At 44.4% G+C, this 16605-nt stretch overlaps 1 protein-coding gene across 6 annotated transcripts in view; it reads right to left on the bottom strand.

Annotated features, from left to right (window-relative positions):
• The window catches only part of SUFU (SUFU negative regulator of hedgehog signaling), a 124675-nt gene that overhangs the window by 105384 nt on the left and 2686 nt on the right, over nucleotides 1-16605 (bottom strand). For all 6 annotated transcript variants that reach the window (XM_040486290.1, XM_040486294.1, XM_040486291.1 and 3 more), the window contains exon 2: nucleotides 15401-15535. In XM_040486290.1, the coding sequence (XP_040342224.1) occupies nucleotides 15401-15535 (135 nt within the window). The remainder of the gene's footprint in view (nucleotides 1-15400; nucleotides 15536-16605) is intronic.

Here is a 16605-nt window from a genome sequence, read left to right as displayed (position 1 = left end):
TCAGAGCCTGGAGCCTGTTTCAGATTCTGTGTCTCCCTCTCTCTCTGTCCCAACCCACTCACATTCTGTCTCTGTCTCTATCAAAAATAAACATTTAAAAACAAAATAAGGGGGCGCCTGGGTGGCGCAGTCGGTTGAGCGTCCGACTTCAGCCAGGTCACGATCTCGCGGTCCGTGAGTTCGAGCCCCGCGTCGGGCTCTGGGCTGATGGCTCAGAGCCTGGAGCCTGTTTCCGATTCTGTGTCTCCCTCTCTCTCTGCCCCTCGCCCGTTCATGCTCTGTCTCTCTCTGTCCCAAAAATAAATAAACGTTGAAAAAAAAAAATAAAATAAAATAAAAAACAAAATAAGAAGAATAGATAAGGGGGGGGCGCCTGGGTGGCTCAGTTGGTTGAGCCTCCAACTCTTGACTTCGGTTCAGGTCATGATCTCATGATTCATGAGATCAAGCCCCAAGTTGGGCTCCAAGCTGAACATGGAGCCTGCTTGGGATTCTATTGCCCTCTCTGCCCCTCCCTGCTCACTCATTCTCTCTCTCTCTCTCTCTTGCTCAAAGTAAATCAATAAACATTTTTTAAAAATAAGAAATGATGGGGCACCTAGCTGGTTCAGTCGATAGAGCATGCAGCTCTTGATCTCCGGGTCATGAGTTTGAGACCCATGTTGGGTGTAGAGGTTGCTTAAATAAATAAACAAAAAAGAAGGAGGAGAAGGACGGAGTGGGGGGGAGGGTGGGGGGAGACAGGCTAGGCCAACGGTGGCAATACCAGTTTGATATGGTAAGCAAGATGCCACCTGCATACACATGTACAGCTCGGGACTTCTTACAGACCCAAGGGCCAGAGCATTCTGCCCAAGGGCCTTTGTCCACCCACTATCCTCCAGGACCTTGGGAAGCCAGCCGCCCCAGAAGATCAAGACATCTGAAAGAGGATAATGGGAAGAAACAAATTTTTTCAGCATCTCAGTTCCCCAAGGGCAAGGATTGTACTTTTTGAGCTCTGTACATGGGTACATTATGTCACAGCTGAGCAAATGCTAAATGGTAATCATATTCCCATTGCCATCCAAAGAGATAATAAGGCTGAGACATTCAACAACACGCAAGATAAGACAGTATTAAAAAAGCAATGAGCCCTCCTCTCAGTCACTATCAAAATGACTTAGTGGCATTTCCTTTGAGCCACTTTTGCTGCTGTTTCCTTTTTAGGGAAATAAAACACATCACTCGACTCTGTTCCCATGCTTTCCTACTGGTGCTGAGGTCCCACACTACTGGAAAAGTTTCCTAAAACCATACTCCTGCTTCCCCTCATCACATCATCCCTTGACTTCCCTCGAGTCGACAGATAATTTGTTGAATGTCACATTCTTTACATTGCCTTCAAACTCTCCAGCCTCATCATGCTCCATTGTCCTCTCTTACCAAGTCCCAGACATACTGGCGGGTGGTTTTTTTGTTTTTTTGTGGGTTTTTTTTTTTGTTTGTTTGTTTGTTTGTTTTAGTTCCTTAAACACCTCAAGGTCCCTCCTGCCTCAGGGTCTTTGCTCTAGCTATTTTCACTGCCTACAATTTTCACATGGTAGAATGACCAGAGCATTGTACAACTCCAAGGAGCACCAAGTGCACAGAATAATATGAATGGTGCCCGTGGACTTGAATAATGTGACAGCCCTGGTTACCACTTTGTCATTGAGTTCAAATGTTATATCTTCAGGGAAACCACCACTGGTTCCCTACTAAACATACCGTCTCCACCCACCTCAGCTCCTACTTCCACTCAGGTGCTCCCTAGCACATCACCCCTGCTGTATTTTCAACACAGCACCTGCATTATCTAAACCTATATAAACCTTTTACATGTTTTTCCTATAAGAATGTAAGATCCATGAGCACAGAAACATTGCCTTCTCACTCCCATGGTACTCTCGGCATGTCACAGAGCACCACACATTTAGATAATGTGCACTAAACAGGTCCAGAAATCAATTAAAGGTTTATCATGTCCCAAGCATTGTGCTAGATGCTGGAGGTACTCCACCACCCCGATAAAGCAAAGTTCAGATATTTTTACCAAAATCACACCCCTCCTCTCAAAGGAATGCTCTGACTCTATGAAAATGCTGTACACTTGGATTATCTCCCCTCTTAGGGGAATAAGGGTCCAGACTGAAGGAATCCTCCCGAAAGAGCTAAATGCTCAGGCTTGATGCTGAACCGAGAGAATTCTTCACCTCCAATGTGAGAATGCTTTCTCGACAGCCAGAGAAACCCCAAAGTTACCAGTGGGAAGCCAATGGATGGTTCTGAGCAGGGGAGTGATATGAGTAAGATGCTATGGACAACTGCCCTCAGCCACAGAGCTAGCACAGAACTAAGGGATCCATATCAGCAATGTTCCTTCAAAGCTCCAAACCCAAAGGCTCCACGTGCAGCTAGTGCCTTCCTTCTGGGCCTTTTCTCTGCACAAAACCCTGGCCACGGGAATGAAAAACTGTCAGACTGGCTCCAGGAGGGCAAGAATCCAGGATGCCTGCAACCTGATATATTGGAAAAGCTAGAGCAGAAAGGAGAAGGGGTTAGGGCAAGCCACAGCATCGTTGGCTGTCAGTTTTCACTACACTTTCTCCTCTAACCAACCAGCTTTTCAGAAGCATTTAGGAGTCAAATCCATCACAAGCAGAAAGTGCAGCCAGCTGGCTTGACCCCCTGGGATCAGATGGAGAGCCTGGGCCAGGCCCCATTCTCTAGTAGTTACCCCTCCCCACAGGCATGGCTCCTCAGCTCCTGACCTCATGTTAAAAGGCCTGAGATCAGAGTAAGGGAAACCAGTGGTCAGAGGCAGGGCTCCAAGTGCCCCCAGGCATCACAGGGCAGTCAGCCCTGGAAAAACAAAAGCATCTCCTTGACTGGCTTTCTTGTGGCAAAGCCGGTTCTATAACCGGAGCCTCAAGAAGCCTGAGTAACATGGAAGGGAGTAGGAAGGAAAGGGAGCTTTGAAGGCCACTATCTTTTACTAACACACTAATATAGAGCCTGGAGTCCAGTGGAACACGTCCCTCTCAGAAGTTGCTATGAACCCACTTTCTCCCCAACAAATGGGCAACTGGTCTAGCCCCAAACACAGGCCTCGCCATGTTTCTGAGTCTCAGGACTCCTGCTTGAGAAAAGCCTTCTACCAGGCTTCAAGGCAGGGACTGCAGAAAAGAAGGCAAAGAGGTTCCGTGTGATGACCTAAGGCTCCGAGGCTGTATCAGGCCCACCTGCCCATAATGTTTTCCAGTTCAAGGACTCTTCAGCCAAAAAGACTGGAGGCTCCGTGAAGACCAGACAAAGAGTATGCTGCCATTAATATATACCTCATGTCCAGAATTGCCCAAGCAGTGACTATCTCTGTACCAAATGAATGGCTGGCCTCCAAACAGGCCAGTGATTAATGCTGAATGGGAATCAAGTGTCCCCACCTATCAATGGGAGACCCAGTGCCAGGAGAGATCTACTATTGTTCAATTATTTGATTCCTGTGTCTGGCAGAAAGCCTCACAAGCCCTAAATGATAGCCCATTTATTTCAGGCAATTACCTGAAAAGGATCTCATCCTTTGTGCTTATACCTATGAAACTTCTGTGCACATTGGGTACGAGGAGCCTGGGGCACTCTGTAAGCCATCTCAGTCTTCTGTATCCACACACCCAAGAAAGGGAGAAATAAGGAGACTCATGGTGTCCATTTCCGGGTGATGGTGATCACCAGATCTAATCACCGATCACGTTTCTAAAGGGAAAACAACAGCTGGAACAACACACATCCTCAGGGCTACCACCACCAAGCATGGTGATTTGTATTTAAGGGACTAGGTATTAACTGAGAGGTGGGTAGCCAGCACAGCACATTTACTATGGAAACTGCTCTTTATACCTGTGAGAAGTCAATCAGCTAAAGCAGGGGGGCAGGGGGCCAAGAACGAGGAGAATGTAGTTAATGCAACATGACAATGGGTAGGAACCATCTTCCCAAACAAATGTGCTGTTTTCAGAATTTGGAAACCCTAGCAGCTGTGGGCTGAATTTCGAAGTTTGAATTTCGAAAAGAGCATTAGCCATGCAGTGGGGAAGCTCTGAAAGACGTTAACTCCCAAACTGAGGGGACTCGAAAAAGACAGAAGCCCTACACACACCTGGGACAGCAACACTTATCACGAATTACTTATGGAAATCACCATGAAGATAGATATAGGATCATAGACAAAAGGTGAGAGGATTAGGAATACTTTTTTCTCCTCCCTTCTCTAATTTCCAACATTTTGGGTAAAATGGTTCAACTGTCTTTATGAGTGAAAAAAGCACACTTATAACTAAAAAGTAACAACAATGATGGATGGAACAAGAGAGGTACAGGCCAGGAAAGTTTTGGATTTTGGAAAGTCTTCTCAATGCTGGTTCAATTAAGATGGAGAGTTTGAGGTCTGGGTGGGACCTCAAGGAGCCTGCTGTATTAATTTCTCATCTAAAGCAAGAAGAAACTCACCAGGACCTAGAGTGGAAAGTTTGCTCACAAGTCCTTCTATCATCTGTACTGGAAGGCACAATCAATCTTGAACCTTGGTCTTGAGACTATGGGTCCCAGTACCAGCTACAGATTTTATGGAAGACGCCATGATCGGGGAAAACGTACAGAATTCACGAGCTAGCCCCAGTTAGTACCAATAGAGACAGAGGAATTCTGATGTGGACTCAGCATCTACTCAGGGGAACTAACTTACTTAATAGCTTGAGAAGTGACCAAAGGGCAAACATGCCAAAAACATGATTAGCCCCACTGTCTGAACCCATAATGTGAGAAAAAGGGTTTGTGTGTTTGGGGGTGAAGTGGGGAGGGGGAGGACGTTAGGAACAGAAACCAAGTCACCAAAGCAGAGATACAGATGGCAGATAAGCAGATGGAAAGATGCTCAACATCGTATGTCATCGGGGAATTGCAAACTAATACAACAATGAGATACCAATCCACCCCAATTAGAATGGCTAAAATCCAAAACACTGACAATACCAAATGCTGGTAAGAGGAACTATTATTCGCTGCTGGTAGGGATGCAAAATGGTACAGCCACGTTGGAAGACAGTTTTGCTGTTTCTTACAAAATTAAATACAGTCTTACCATATGATCCAGCAACTTTACTCAAATGAGTTGAAAACATGTCCACACAAAAACCTGCATATAAATGCTTATGGCAGCTTTATTCAAAATTGCCAAAAACTGGAAACAATCAAGATGTCCTTCAATAATAAATAAATTGTAGTACATACACACACAATGAAACATTATTCAGTGACAAAAGGAAATGAGCAAGCCACAAAAAGACTTCAAGGAACCTTAAATGCATATTGCTTGTAAAAAAAAAAAAAAAGTCAGTCTGAAAAGGCTATGTTTTGTATGATTCCAACTATATGACATTTTGGAAAAGGCAACACGGCAAAATAATTAGTAGTCACCAGAGGCTTGGGGAGAGGGAGGGAGGGATGAATAGGCAAAAAACAGCACATTTTTAGGGCAGTGAAACTATTCTGCATGATACTGTAATGGTATTTGTCAGGACATGTATTTGTCAAAACTTACAAACCTGGGGGCACCTGGGTGGCCCAGTCAGTTCAGCGTCCGACTTTGGCTCAGGTCATGATCTCACCGCTGGTGATTTCGAGCCCTGCGTCGGGCTCTGTGCTGACAACTCAGAGCCTGGAGCCTACTTCAGATTCTGTGTCTCCCTCTGTGTGTGTGTGTGTGTGTGTGTGTGTGTGTGTGTGTGTGTGTGTCAAGAATAAATAAACATTAAAAAAATATTTTAAAAAAACTTATAAAACTGTATAACACAAAGAGTGAACCCTAATGTAAACTGTGGACATCAGTTAAAAATAATGTATCAGTATTGGTTCATCGATTATAACAAATGTATTGCACTAATGCATGATGTTAATAACAGGGGAAACTACAAACAAAGTAAAGTAAAGGTGTGTATGGGAACTCTTTGTCCCATTGTTCAATCTTCTGTTAAGCCTAAAGCTGCTCTAGAATATAAAGCCCATTGATTTAAAAAAATCATTACATTTCATTCATAGGTGGAAATTAAGAAACAAAACAAATGAACAAAGAAAAAGACCAAAAAACAGACTCTTAACTATAGAGAACAAACTGATGGTTACTAGAGGGGGGGTGGGGGGGAGGGAGGGGGAGTGAGTGAAGTAGGTAAAGGAGATTAAGAGTATATTTATCATGATGAGCACTGAGTAATGTACAAAATTATTGAATCACTATGTTGTACACCTGAAACTAATATAACTCTGTATGTTAACTATACTAGAGTTAAGATTTTTAAAAATAATTAAACAAAATTTTTTGAATGTTTATTTTGGGCAGGGAGCAGAGAGAGAGGGAGAAAGAGAATCCCAAGCAGGCTCTGTGCTGTCAGCGAGGTTTAATCCCACAAACCATGAGATCAGGACATGAGCCGAAGTTGAACGCTCAATCCACTGAGCCACCTAGATGCCCCTAAAGTTTTTTTTTAATAAAATTTTTAAAATGGCTAAATGGTAAATTCTATGTTATATACATTTTACCACAATAAGATAATTAATTAATTACAGAAATTAAAGTGTTTTTTAAAGTAATACACTAATTTGCATTAATATAAGGACAGAGGAAAAAAAATATCCTCTCCAGGGTGAAAAGACACCTTTATACCAGAAAAAATATCCTTCCCAGATTAGCACTGCAGACGCCCCAGCCAGACGGTGTAGGCACTCCCAACTTTGAAGTGTTCATTTCCACACGCCCTCCCTCCCCAGACAGAATGATCAGAGACCCCACCACACATCCTTGTCAGGACACACTCCGGGCTGATGGAATGCTGGGCACATCCCTGGCCACTGAAGAAGCATGACCATGTGAACTTGACACCCAAGCTGGAAGCATCACCTTTGTGCTTTTAAGAGTTGCAGACTTTTCCTGGCAACTTACTAAAAATGACTACACTAAGGCAGCAGAGGCCCTGACTGGAGAGATGACACAGGATCCTGTCACCTACCCTCTAGTTTTACCCTCTTGCCATTACCCAGCAGGACTCTTTCTTCTCTACAAAGTTGCTTCAACGTCCAGTTCAACATTTCTGCTACAAAGCACTTCCTGCTTAACTATTCACACTCCATTAAGCCAAGATACTTTTGAACTTAGGTGCACAACTGTAACAGCTGCCCCCCACTCTGCCCCTGTGCAAGTAGAGGAAGGGACGGGTGAGGCCTGCTGGAGCCAGACTGCCTGGGTTTACGGCCCAGTTCCAGCATTCACTGGCTGGGTGCACAAGTTCCTTAACATTTCTGTGCCTCAGTTTCCTTACAAAAAAGATATCAATTCCTATCCCACAGAGCTGCTGAGAGAAAGAAATTAGAACAGTGCCTTGCACATAGTGAGAACTAAAGTGCTTACAATCATTATTACATATGTTGAGTTTCTCAAAGCGCTGAAGTTCACAGGGTGAGGGGAGGCAGCCTCAAAGCCACAGAAATCAGGCAAAGCCAAAAACACTGCTCCCAGCCCCAAACCTCAGTGTCTTCTTCTTTCCCAGGGTCTCGGCCCCTTTTATCAAGCAGATGTTGGGTGTTTTGAGGACAGAAGGTAGGTGTAACTTCTCATTGTCCCTCCACCCCTCTCCAAACACATCACCTTCCCAAATGTTCTGTCTGTACCGGACCCTGGAGATAGTTTTGCCGGGGATGTGTGCTGTGCAGCTCCAGGCTCTGTGTCAGAAAGCTCGGCAAGCAGGGCAGTGAGCTACAAAGGTACATGCCGCGCGAGGAGACCATGCCTGTGGAGCTCGGGTCAGAGAGGACAAGGTCACATTGCACACATACCTTGGGACCCGACGTCAGAACTACACTACTGAAATAGAAAAGGTAGCTGAATGGGATACCTCAGAGGCAGGATGGAAGAATGAATTGAGGAATCAAAGACTAAAGTCCAGAGTCATGAGCTCTGAGTCAGAATTCTGGGCAAGGCAAACGCTGGCAAACTGAGACCCGGAACACGGCCGGTGCAAGGACCAGCAATCTATATGGAAAAAGCCTCATGTGTGGAAGATGGGAGACTAGGAGGGCAGGCTGAACAGGGAAGATTCCTGGGACTGAGAGATCCAATCATGTAAAACCCATAAAGGCTTCCAAGTCTTTGTTTCTCTCTGTGGAAAGAGAAGGAAATCTTCCAGTGCTGACCAGCCCAGTGTCGCTGTGAGTGGCAGTCACTCCTGATAATCAGGCTGCTCAAACTTTTTAAAGTGAGTTTGACTGGGCCAGCTCAAGGAACCTCTTCCCAACTGTCCGCTATCCGAATTGTCTCAACTGTCTGAACTGAAATATCTGGAATCCTTACCCCATGAAGGAAGAGATGATCCACACTGCAAATGAAATGCTTTTTCAGGCCACATACCCACACAGATCTGCTGGGAGCCCCACACTTCCTTAGGTCTTCCTGAGGTTACAAAAGAAACAGAATTCTCAACATTTCAAAACTCGGAGATCTGGGCCCTGAAATCCAACCCAAAGTGGTGGTTTCAGCTTCAAGAATTCTAGCCCTGCTGCTGGCCGTTACTCTCTGGGCAAGGACCAATGGCACCCCACTTTCTCTAGGTAGTCCAGACCTTCTGCCCTTAGCAGAGAGCACCACCATTTCACACGGTCCTCCCAAAACTTAACGCCTCTGGGATGAAAGGCTGAGGGGACCAAAGCTTCAGGGAGGCCTGCCCTGCCATGAGCCTGCAGAGCATTTCCTCAGCCTGCTGTGCCAGCCAGGAGGAGGGCCAGGGCCTGCCATCTGTGGGTGGCTTACAGAAGGGATTCCGGTTGTCAGTTTCTCGAGAGCTCTGGGAAGAAAGCAAAGGCCTGATCAGAGGACGGACCACGCTCCCAGGACAGGTGTGTTATGGCAAAGGCAGGATTTCCACTGGAAACCCCAGGGGATGAAATGACACATTAAAAAGTTCCTGCAAACCCAGCTTTAAGGAGGGAAAATTAGCATTTCCCAACTGCAGGGGACCAAGGCCACACAAAACAACAAGAGGAAAAGTTAATCTGTATCCAGTATTTTAATAAATAACTCATTCGGTACAGAGCCCAACCTGAAGGGAACCTGAAGGGAAAAGGAGGTCCTCTACCAACCCAGCAGGGGCAGCCACAGAAAGCCGGGCAACAGCAGTTCCAGCCTCAAGGGGAGCAAGAACAACTCCAAACTCCAGACATACCCACCAAGAAGCCAGTGTTTGTGGGGCAGGGCCCAGATCGACCATGGGCAGTAGAGGTGAGGCTCTAGCCTGTGGAGCGGCCAGCCTGTGGGCCAACACCACACAGAGGCTGTCTTTGGAACCAGCCAACATGTACAGCAGATGACCTGCTCAGTGGAATCCCACCAGGGAAATCGGCCTGAGATCACAAATACACTGTGCAACTGGCCAGCCTCTTGCACCCTGGTTAGGCCGCCTGTCACTTGGGTCCAGCTAGGGCTGCTGGAAGCACCAGGGCAGCTAGAAATCCCCACAGAGAGTGGTGCTGAAGCCACCTCTTCCACAGCCCTGCAAATCTTCACGTTCCAGTACATAGCTACTGGCCACAAAGGGAAGGGCCAGAGCTGGAAGCTTCCAACAAGCACTTGGCAGCTGACACTCACACCTCCCCAGCCCAAGGGAAGAGCAACACGACAATCCCGGCCGCTAAAGTCAGCTGAGGGGAGCCTTTGGGGTTCCTAGAAAAGCACTCCATTCTTGCCCGTGGCTGCCCGGAGCTGGAACTTGTTCCATCTCTCCAACTTCAGAAAGAGTCTCTTAAGAGCCTTTTAATTCAAACAAGTGCTCTCTTGTCCTGTTTCCTTTGGTGAATGTGAAGAGGGAAAGAACCTGGCCATCTCAGGGCTCATGCAACCAGCTTGCTCTTCACTCCTTTTAGGGCTACCAGGGTGGGGGTCCCCTCCTGCTCCCAAAGCAAGCCTGCTAGGAGCAAGAAGAAATGCAAGGGACCCCTGGACTTCTGCTTGTCCCTATCCTCAACAAGCTGTGAGAAGGGAAGATCTTAATGGGAGGAGGCACGCTGTAGGCATTTAATAAATGCCAGTAACTCATTAAAATGGAAAGACAGGGACGCCTGGGTAGCTCAGTCAGTTGAGCATCCGACTTTGGCTCAGGTCATGATCTCACAGTTCGTGGGTTCCAGCCCTACTTTGGGCTCGCAATGTCAGCCTGTTGCCATGGAGCCCACTTGGGATCCTCTATCCCCCTCTCTCTGCCCCTCCCCCACTTGTGCTCTCCCAAAAATAAATAAATATTTTTTAAATAAATATTTTAAAATAAATAAATAAATAAATGAATAAATAAATAAATAAATAAATAAAATAAGATAAAACGCAAAGGCAATACAGCATAGTGGTTCAGAATACAAGCTGTGGGATCACTAAACATGGCTTCTAATTTACCACCAATGCAGTAAGTTCACTAAGCCTAAATGTCTGTATCTATAAGCAAGATGTAATAAGAATTCCTTGTGTCATAGAATTACTATAGGGATTACATAAAGGGATAACTTTATAAAAAGAATTTAGCACTGGGGCGCCTGGGTGGCACAGTCGGTTAAGCGTCCGACTTCAACCAGGTCACGATCTCACGGTCCGTGAGTTCGAGCCCCGCGTCGGGCTCTGGGCTGATGGCTCAGAGCCTGGAGCCTGTTTCCGATTCTGTGTCTCCCTCTCTCCCTGCCCTCCCTTGCTTGCGCTCTGTCTGTCTCTCTCTCTCAAAAATAAATAAACATTAAAATAATTAAAAAAATAATAATAATAGTACTGAATCATTTTTTTTTTAAGTTCCCTTTACAATTCACTTTCAATTTTTCTAATCATGTCTAGGGCCAGGCTTTATTTGGTGTTAGTGTATCTTTTTAATACCTCTCTCATACTTGCTTATCTCTTGAACAAAGAGAATGCTGGCCGGGGCACCTGGGTGGCTCAGTCGGTTGAGCATCCGACTTCGGCTCAGGTCACGATCTCGCAGTTTGTGAGTTTAAGCCCCGCATCAGGCTCTGCGCTGACAGCTCAGAGCCTGAAGCCTGCTTCAGATTCTGTCTCTCCCTCTCTCTCTGCCCCTCCCTTGCTCACACTCTGTCAATCTCTCTCTCAAAAATAAATAAACATTAAAAAAAACTTAAAAAAAAAAAAGAAAGCTGGCCTCAGATTTAGAATCTTCTGTGACAGACCACAGTACTAAATCAGAATTTAATAATATTGCTTTGTTATCACTGCATTTATTTCTATAGTTACCTTTAAATTATGGCAAGTGATACTGGTTTCCATACATGGTAGTGACTGAACTTCTATTTATTTATTTATTTAAAAAAAAATTTTTTTTAACGTTTATTTATTTTTGAGACAGAGAGAGACAGAGCATGAATGAGGGAGGGTCAGAGAGAGAGGGAGACACAGAATCCGAAACAGGCTCCAGGCTCTGAGCGGTCAGCACAGAGCTCGACGCGGGGCTCGAACTCACGGACCGCGAGATCATGACCTGAGCTGAAGTCGGATGCTTAACCAACCGAGCCACCCAGGCGCCCCATGACTGAAATTTTAAATATATATTTAATATATATTAAACTTTTAAAAATATATTTATAATAGTTTTTAAAAGGGGAGAGTCAGTTAGTTTGTTGATTTTTAGTGAGCTCTATGCCCAACGTGGGGCTTGAACCCATGACCACAACATCAAGAATATCACGTTCCTCCCACTGAACCAGCCAGGCACTCCAAAAGGGGGGTTAAAGAGAACATAGAATTGATGATCTTACTACATGGCAAAAATCATGAAGGCAGCACTAGAAGCTTGGGAAACACTGGGCCAGAAGATTTTTAAAGTCCCCTCAATCCTGACAGTGAGTGCGGGCACCCTGGAGTGTCAGGCCGCAGATTCCCCCTGTGCCGTTCCTACTGGCCTGCAGCTTGCAGGTGCCTCTCAAACTTCACCTCCTCCCGGGAGCTTCTTCCAATCCAGCAGCTTGACCAAAAGTCACACCCTCTACTCTGCTCCCAGGTCATGTTCTTCAGCCATGGATTACAGCATTTATTACCCAGTACTATAAGCCTCTCTTTATATTCATCTCCCCTCTAGAACATGACCTCCTTAAGATAGAAATTACGTCTTGGCATTTTATCCCTCAGACACCTATTAGGATGTTCTGCATCTGGTACAAAATAGGTGCTTGATGAATGTACGCTGAATAAATGAACCAATGCTTTGGCCCTTTTTTCACTGAATGGAAAGAGAAAAGACAGTGGGAGAAGAGCATTACCAGAGACTCATTTGCCATAATTCCAATTCAACATTTCTTAGCATTTAAACTGGATGATAGAACACTCACCTTTCTAACCTCAACTTCAAACACTAAATTAAATAAGAATTTTTAAATCTGTTTCAAAGAGGCCTTGCTACATGAAATGTTTGGAAAAGCAAACTTTTCTTTAAGAAACTTACCAGGATCGAGAAGAGACCAGTCACACCAGCACAAGGCCAATTACAAAGGTACTTTTGACTTCTGTAACATAGACCAGAACTGGGTAAATATCCAAGAACACTCCTTCCATGTCCTTCTAGACGTAGGACATAATATCAGAAAACACTAGATTCCAGTGGTGAGATACAGACCAAATGGAGATCTCACTATTGTCATAAATGACATACAAATATCAAAGTGTTTTATCAGACAGAAATTGTACACATATAAAGGGGTACTTTCAAACATGAAAAAACAGTAAGGAAGGCCGTCTTTAAAATTCAGAGGTTGCCCCCTGTGAAATATGGAGCTTTCTCAATTATGTTCTTCTTGTCACTTTAGGCCTTGGACCCATACCTGATAAGCAGATAGAGTGTAAGAAGCTTTAACCCAAATAGGAAATGATATTCCTTTGACTGGAATAAATCTGTCAACAAAAAGGTACAGGCTGACTGCACTCTGCAGGTTCTTATTAAAAATATACATTAAAGTCCAGCATAGTGCCTTTACTCCCCACATCTGTTTGCTATTTTATCTCCATTATTAATACTGTAATGCAGGGTCCCCATTCAGGCAAGATTAATTCACTGTTCCCAAAGCCTTCTGCTGACATTGCAATGGATCTGTTTGGAAGGCTGTAAAGGCAGGCCCAGGCATTGCTCTCGACATGTGATCAGTAAGGAGATGAGGCCTGCGCCCCCAGCTTAACAAGAGAGAAGAGGAAGTTGGATTGGACCTGTGATCATAGAGGTAAAGTAGCCCAGTGGTTAAGAGATCAGACTTTGGACTCAAGACAGCTCAAGTGAATCCTAGTTCTTTTATTTTAGGCAATTCATTTACCCCTAAGTGACTCCGTTTTCTCATCTATAAAACGGAGATAACAAAAGAACCTGGTAAGATTGTAAAGTATTTGATGCAATGATAAAGAAGCTAGTAAGAACTACAAAAAGAAAAAAAAAAAGATTATTATCATCTTCTTCATCATGATACCATGATCATCTCCAGAACCAGCCTCTTATGCTGAGGCAGGGCAGGAAGAACCCTGCTAGTCTTTCAACCTACACATGCTAAGTAGTCATCACCAAGATACCAGAATGATAGTATAGGAGGCAAAAGGGGACAAGAAACAAAAAAACAGGAGAGGCTATATAATAGAAATAGAATCAGCTCTTGATTAACCATGCTAACAAGGGGGAAGAGAAGGAAAACACTTATTTATTTGTTTGTTTGTTTTGAGAGAGAGGGCACAAGTGAGCGAGGGACAGTGAGAGAGGGAGGGAGAGAGAAACCAATGAGGGGCAAAGAGAGAGAGAAGGAGAGAGAAGCAGGGCTCACCGAAAGTGGGGCTCAAGCTTGCCCGAAGCAGAGAAGCAGGGCTTGTGCTCACCAGATGCGGGGCTCAATTCATGAACCGTGAGATCATGACCTGAGCCAAAGTCAGATGCTTAGCTGATGAGCCACCCAGGTGCCCAAGAAAACATTTGAATTGAAGAAAAGAATCCTTCCCATGAAAAAGTGTAGATGGAAACAAAAAAAAAAATTTGTTTTAATTATAGACAGTAACTTACTGGAGTACATGATATAATTGTTTAAGAAATGGGAGAGCATAGTCATTAAGAATACGAACTCTGGATGGGTGCCGGGGTGGCACAGTCAGTTAAGCATCCGACTCGTGATCTCGGCTCAGGTCATGATCTCATGGTTCATGGGTTCAAGCCCCATATTAGGCTCTGAGCTGATGGCACAGAGCCTGTTTGGGATTCTGTCTCTCCTCTCTGACCCTTCCCTGCTTGTGCGCTCTCTCCCTCGAAATAAACTTAAAAAAAAAAATTTTTTTTTTTTAAAAAGAGTATGAACTCTGGAGCCAAAATGCCTACATTAGAATCCTGCTCCACCACTTCTAAGCTGCGTGAACTTAAGCAAGTTATAGATTCTCTTTGTGTCTCAGTTTCCTGATCCATAAAATGGGGCATATATGAGCATCTACCAGTATTACATGACTGTGTTGAAAATAAAATTAGTTTATATATACAAAGTGAAGAGAAGAATACCTGGCTCATCATCAATACTTAATAAATGTTAGCTTTCATTATTGTTAATGTAACTTATTTTTTTAGCGGACTTAACACTAAGTTGATGTTTAACTTAATAGTAAAAAATTGTTTAAATTCAGTGGTTATAGAGGGAAGTGGGGGAGGTAGGTGTGTACAGAAATGTACAGGGCAGAAATGTACAGGGCAGAAAATGGGACTAGACTAGACTAGAATAAAAAATGTACTATAAATAATCTGAGTACAGACAACCGCAGGTTAAAAGGAAGTAGACAAGGAGTAGATAAGATCAACAGAAGGATAGAGATGGATATATTCATAATAAAGCAAGTAGGTAAAATGTTAATTGCAGAATCTAGGTGGTGGGTATTTGTGTGTTCACTATAAAATTCTTTCAACTTTGCTTTATGTTTAAAATTCTTCATAATAAGCTAGAGGGAATAAAACAAGTAGACCTAAAAGCATCAACTCAAATTCTGGGTCATAGCTATGCTGACTGTCCTCTGGGCTCAAACACCAAAGCAAGCTTAGAAAAATCTGATGGTTTTGGAACACTTGCTCATCATCAACACTGTCCCACACCAGATGAGCAGAACTCGGGTGCTGACGTGGATCACTCTGGCATATGCAGATACAAGCAGAGGGCAGAAACCCAGAGGTTCCACCTGAAAAATGCCAACTTCACAGAACTATGACATTATCATCCCTGCTGAGGGAAACCCCAGAAATAAGGCTCAAGGCTAAGAAACAGACAGGTGGAGGGTGGGCGAGTATCACACACTCACTCATGGACTCTGCTGTCACCATAGAGATCGCTCAGGCCAAAGCTGATGTAGTGCCAGTGTTCAGGGATATTGGCAGAAGGGCTCCCCACGTTCCTGTACATGCTAACATAGTCCAAGGGGTCTGGGCCGCCCAACCTGCAAAACACAAAACACAAGGGAGTCAGTGTGAGTCTGAAAGCAGACAATGTGAAGCTAAGCAGTTATGCCTTACAAATCTAAAGACCCCATCATGGAGGAACCTGGGATGAAAGGTAACTAAAAGGAGGCCATACCTCTCTGGGATAAGACCAAGGGATGGGCAGCTAGAAACTGCCCGATTCCATAAGCACAAGAGGCTCCCTTCTCCTGGCCCCTATATGCAGGAACTCTTTTAGAAATAAAACAGAGTGGGTGGTTGTCCCTTTTGATTGCTCCTGTTTCAAATTATCAATCCCAAACGGGATTGGAAGGGATTATCTCTCTTCCATGGCGCCTGTAAACATGCCAAGCTTCAAAGCAAGAGGTGCATTAGTCAATCAATTGGCTTCTGTTGAAAGACCATCCTGAGCATCCCCAATGGGCATTGTTCCTGGAAGCAGAGGCTCAGCTCCACTCCTGCCTCTTAGACAGCTAATTCCTGAAAGACTATATTGTGCCCTATGTTAATTACAGTTTGCTCTAAACAAACCCAATGCTTCTAGACCCCAGCCTGCACCCCACAGACCAAAGCTGGTCTTTTATCATGCAAGTGACAAAGGCCAAACTTAGGCTAGCCCAGCTCTGCACAGAGAACCGCAGCAGGCCAGGCTGAGCCTTGTGAGTGCCTGCATTTGGAAGATGATCCTAGGAGACTGTTGCCTCAAAGGTAGAGCTAGAATATTAAATGATTTGGGGCCTCTGAGGACCACATTAAACTTCCCCCATAATTCCAACAGAGAAGCAGCTGAGGAAGAGATTCAGTCATTATCTCACTCTGAGGATTTAATTCCATAAGGGTTTATTCCTTTATTCCTTTAGTAGAGCAATTAGTGCTCTTTAAAAAAAAAAAAAAAAAAAAAAAAAAAAAGTCCTATGTTTCTTCAGAATGAATAGGGAAACTTGGTAGACTTGAGAAACAGACTAAATGGAACCATCAGCGGAAGGAAGTCTGCATTTAGCCCACAAACACACTGCATTTGAGCTGCCTTGGACATCTGACTGTTTCACAGACTGCAAAAACTCTGCCT

Source organism: Herpailurus yagouaroundi, unplaced genomic scaffold (genome assembly GCF_014898765.1).
Source record: "Herpailurus yagouaroundi ecotype Mexico unplaced genomic scaffold, PumYag 163, whole genome shotgun sequence".
Lineage (NCBI taxonomy): Eukaryota > Metazoa > Chordata > Mammalia > Carnivora > Felidae > Herpailurus > Herpailurus yagouaroundi.
Note: the sequence above shows the minus strand (reverse complement) of the source record. Positions and strands in the feature narration are given on the sequence as shown.